This window comes from Protobothrops mucrosquamatus, unplaced genomic scaffold (assembly GCF_001527695.2).
Source record: "Protobothrops mucrosquamatus isolate PMUCROS unplaced genomic scaffold, P.Mucros_1.0 scaffold_16, whole genome shotgun sequence".
Classification (NCBI taxonomy): domain Eukaryota; kingdom Metazoa; phylum Chordata; class Lepidosauria; order Squamata; family Viperidae; genus Protobothrops; species Protobothrops mucrosquamatus.
This window is the reverse complement of record NW_015386092.1, coordinates 265,168-270,276: the sequence shown is the minus strand read 5'-3', so window position 1 is coordinate 270,276 and position 5,109 is coordinate 265,168. Positions and strand designations below refer to the sequence as shown.

General features: G+C 46.3%; 1 protein-coding gene across 1 annotated transcript in view; it reads right to left on the bottom strand.

Annotated features, from left to right (window-relative positions):
- The window catches only part of LOC114923590 (uncharacterized protein K02A2.6-like), a 43,120-nt gene extending 39,492 nt beyond the window's left edge, over positions 1–3,628 (bottom strand). Inside the window, 1 exon segment of the mRNA XM_029286715.1 lies at positions 3,158–3,628. Coding sequence (XP_029142548.1) covers positions 3,158–3,628 — 471 coding nt within the window.
- Positions 3,629–5,109: the final 1,481 nt, after the last annotated feature.

The window sequence follows — 5,109 nt, the reverse complement described above, 5'->3', positions numbered from 1 at the left end:
GAGGGCTTTGTGTTCTTAAGGAGTGTTTGGCAATTTCTATTTGGCTGATGGCTGATGTCTCCTGTTAGCTTCTATTGCTCTGCTGTTGTTAGCTGTAAGTTTTGCTGCAAGGGATTTTGAAGTATTTTTCTCCTGAATGGATTTTGCCTGTAGCATTCCTTTACTTATGAATGGAGCCATTTGGGGAGGTTGCCTTAGCTGGCAGCCAGTACTTACATTTTTTTTTCTTCCTTAAGTGCCGGCTGCGCTCCTTGCTTTCCTTTCTAGCCAGTAGCTAATTCTTAAAGGGGAATGTGCCTTTTTAAGCTAGTTCACTCAGCAGCTTGTCTTTTCTGTCTCTGGGGGCCTTTCCTTGTTTGATCAATATATGGAAGAGGGAAAATATGGGAGGGGGGTTCAAATTCTTCCTTCAGAAGGAGATGGGAATGAGAAAAAGGGAGGCAGGGAAGGGAGGGAGGAAAGAAAGTCCTGCCTTAGCACTTGGCCACCAGCAGCTCTGCCATTGACTTTGCTTGTCAAAAGGTTGCAGAAGGGGATCACATGACCCTGGAACACTGTGACCATTATAAATATGAATCAGTTGCCAAGCATCCAAATATAAATCACATGTCCCTGGGCATGCTGCAATGGTCATAAGTGTGAAAAATGGTCATAAGTCATTTCAGTGCAATTGCAACTTTGAACAGGTTTTTTTTTTGGGTCATCAAGTTTTTGACACCTTGCTAGGTGGTACTCGAATATTGCCATATCCTAAAAGTGGTACAATTGGTAAAAAGGTTGAAAAGCCCTGCAATAGGGGCTGAGCCGCGACCTATTCTACATGTGCCTAGCCCGAGGGATCCTGAATCGGCTTAGTGACTGGTACCAGCTAGTCACTACCATGGAGGTAGACCTGGAGGTTTACAACAACAGCAGGAGCTTCGGACCACAGGAGAAGAAAAGCCAAGGGAAGAGCACGTTGGGGAGAAGACGGCCAGCGGCAGTGTCCCCAGTGCCTACAGGGCCATCTGACTGTGCTCCCATCAGGTGTTTTTGCTGTGGCCAAGAGGGACACAGGGCAGCAACGTGCCCAGCACCTACCCCTCGGATGGCGTCCGTGGCACTGACCCCCTTAAAGCCAAAGAAGGTGCCGAAGGGGATGGAGAATTCATGAGCATCAACCCAAGTCATTGAGGTCTCCCCTCCAGTGCACAGATGGGATGGAACTCCGACCAAAGAGGGGCTGCCGATGGAGGCCTTTAGCAAGAAAGAGTACAATGTCCTGCCCCCTCACTGCCCCATGGACTGTGCTATCAAGATACTGCCCGGGGTGAAACTCCCCAAGCCAAAGATCGACTCCATGACTCCAAAGGAGATGAAGGAGCTCAGGGAGTATATTGACAAGAATCCGGCGAGGGGGTTCATCCAAGCAGCAAAATCCCGAGTAGCGGCACCAGTACTATTTAAGGAAAAGAAAGATGGCTCGCTGAGATTATTCGTTGATTTCCATGGGATTAATGGTGTGAACGTGGAGAACATGTACCATCTCCCTCTCATGAAGGATATGCTAGGGCCTAGGCCATTTGGCCAAAGGGAAAATCTTCACGAAATTAGACCTCAGTGAAGTGTACTACCGAGTGAGGATTAAGGAAGGTAATGAGTAGAAGACAGCCTTCAACTGCCCCCTTGGTAGCTACCAAGTTAAAGTTATACCCTTTGGACTACAAGGAGCCTGTGCTGTGTTCATGCAACTCATAAATGAGGTGCTGCATGAGCACCTCTATAAGGGGGTCCTAGTGTATCATGATGACATCCTCATTTTCATGGAAACCATGGATGAGCACGTGAAACTCGTACTATGGGTACTGAAAAAACTATTGGATGCTAAGCTGTATGCTAAACTGTCAAAATGTGAGTTTCACAAATCTAGTGTCAAGGTTCTGATAGATGAGACCAGATAAATCAGAACTTTGAGGTTAGAGGCTTCCTCAAAGAACATGTTTATTGGTACAAAGTATTGGCACGATCAAAAGTGAAACCGAGTCTGAAATACCCTCCAAAGAATTGCACTATTACAAAGTTAAACTTCCCACCCCAATACTATGCAATCAATTACGTGTCCCAATAGAATAGGTTGGCGGGATTTCTAATAGTACACCCAACCCCCTCATCTACAATAATCTGTCTACAAGGACAGATTATTTATCTAGGGTCTGTAATCTGTGCTCTTCAGGCAGAAATTAGGTGTCCAGTTCAGCCCTTCTACTCTATTGAGCCTCCGCGCTATCAGCCCCCTCTACCACAAAGATCCTGCAAGAGAAGGGCAGTGTGGACAACCGTGGGATCTGGCAGGGTGAGAGCTGTGAACCATAAACACAAAGCTTTCGCTGTGTCCCTGTACAATAGATACAGTGCCCTTGCTGATCTTAATAGGGACATTAAGGAGACAGGTAAAGGTATTTGTGATGATAACTCAAATAAGCAGGCGATTGTGGTCCGGGATGAAGAACTTGTTTTTGACAGGGAGAAGTGCAAATCAGGTATTACACATCAGTCATGCAAGAACAGAAAGGCATCCAAAAAGAGAAGCCACCTTCTGGTTGGTGATTCAATTATAAGGGATGTAAATTTAGGAAAGGACACAGAGGTTTTGAAAGAGGTCAGGTGTCTTCCAGGTGCTACTGCCAGTGGGGACAAGAAGCGTATTTTCAAAATAGTCAAGAATGCCAGCAAGGACTGTGATGTGGATGCTATTGTACATCTTGGCACTAACGATCTTTCCCAAAAAGATGTACTCTCTGTGCAGAACGATTTCCAGAGCTTGGGGCAGGAACTTAGCAGGATAGGCTGTAGGCTTACTTTTTCAGAGGTTTTACCAGTGTATAAGGAGCAAAATGGAAAAGGCCAGCGTATAGCAGAATTCAATATGTGGCTAAAGGAGTGGTGTAAAGGGGAAGGCTTTGGATATATTAGTCACGATGTCTGTAGCTGGTCCAATGAAACAATGTACAAAAGAGATGGTTTGCATCCATCAAAGAAAGGGACTGGGTTACTTGGCAATAAACTCACAGATTTTCTGGAGGAATATTTAAACTAAACAACGGGGACAGTGAGTTAATTGATACAGAACATCCCTGTCCCCGGCAATCAAAAAATTACAGGCAAGCAGCTTCCCTACAACACTAAGAAGAGAGATGCCGCGGTAGTTGTTACAATCACCCCTGTCGCCTTTGTTCTTATACAGTGTGACGATATTTGCATCCTTCATGTCCTGTGGTACTCCACCTTCCCTGCAACAAAGGCAGAAGATTTCGTGCAATTCAATGGGGAGGCTCTCTTTGCAGCACTTCAGAATTTCGGCAGGGATGTTATCTTTCCCGGGTGCCTTGCCAGAGGCAAGGGAGTCCAGGGCTGCATTTAATTCTTCTAAAGTTGGTTCACTGTCGAGCTCCTCCAAGACAGGCAGGCACTCAATATTATTTAATGCTTCTTCAGTTACCTCATTTTCTCTGGAATATAACTCAGAGTAGTGCTGCACCCAGCGTGCCATCTTCTGTGCTCGGTCCCGGATAACCTCGCCTGTGGCAGACTTCAGAGAGGCAGATTTCTTCTGTGTTGGACCTAAGGCCTGCTTAATGCCATCATACATCCCCTTGTTGTTGCCTGTGTCAGCTGCTATCTGGATCCGAGAGCAAAGCTGCAGCCAATAGTCATTAGCACATCTCCTGGCGGTCTGTTGGACTTTGCTACGCGCAGCTCACAGAACACGTAGGTTGCGCTCACTGGAACGGGCTTTATATGCAATTAAAGCTCTCCTTTTTTCCTCGATGGCTGGCGTCAGGTCATCCGAATGGGCTTCAAACCAATCTGCTGTCTTTCTGATCTCTTTACCAAATATTGACAGAGCGGTGTTATAAACAGCGTTCTTGAAATATACCCAACGTTCAGATGCATTTGCTTCAGCCAGGCCTGGGAGAGTCTCCTTTAGTGCTTGTGCAAATTCCTCCACTTTGCCCTGATTGCGGGTCTTGCTAGTATCAATACGCGGTCTTCCTTCCTTCTTCGAGTGATGCAATCTCTTTATTTTCAGTTTTATTTTGCTGCACACCAAGGAGTGGTCTGTATCACAATCAGAACCCTGATAGCTGCGTGTGATTATAACACTGGGAAGGTTGGAGCACCTAGTAAGAATCAAGTTGAGCTGGTGCCAATGCTTTGATCTTGGGTGTCTCCAGGAGACACTGTGTTGAGGCTTTGTTTTAAAGAATGTATTGCTAACACAAAAACTGTAGTAGCAGCAGAACTCCAGCAGGCATTGGCCATTTTCGTTCATCTTCCCAACGCCGAACTGACCTAGGCAAGTGGGCCAAGAACTCAGCTCCAACTCTGGCATTAAAGTCGCCAAGGATAAACAGTGGTTCTTTCTCAGGGATTTTCTTGATAATAGCAGCCAGATTGTCGTAGAATTTGTCTTTGGATTCTACTGAAGATGATGTTGGTGCGTATGCGCTAATAAGAGTAACCAATCCTGCTGATGAGTGTAGCTTCAAGGACAGAATTCTTTCACTTCCAGCAGCAGGTGGAGTAATGAATCCTAGTAGGGTGTTTCTGACTGCAAAGCCAACCCCGTATTCCCTAGTCTCATTCGATGGTTTCCCCTGCCAGAAGAACGAGAAATTTCTCTCCTTAACAGATCCCGAGTCTGACAGCCTTGCCTCTTGAAGGGCAACGATGTCCATCTGCAGTCTACTCAGCTCCATATCGATGACAGCTGTCTTATGTATGTCATCTATTTCTTGCGAATCGTCAGAAAGACCAGGGGTCATTGTCCGAACATTCCAAGTGCCCAACTTTAGGGCAAAAATTTTCTTGTGTTTGTTGCATGGTGCAGAGTTATCGATCTGCTTGTCGGCTTTAACTCTAAACCCCACGCACCCAGTGAGGTTAACAGACTGTGGCAGGGTGGCACCTTACTGGCTGGGGGCTGCCCAGCTTAAGGTGGGCGGTAGCTGCCCAATGAGGTACTATGACCTCTCCCACTGTTGAAAGTGGCCCCTGGCGTCATGCTCTATGCCAATCAAGCAAAGACTTATAACCGGTAACTGCCACTTCCTGTGTTATTTCAATGCT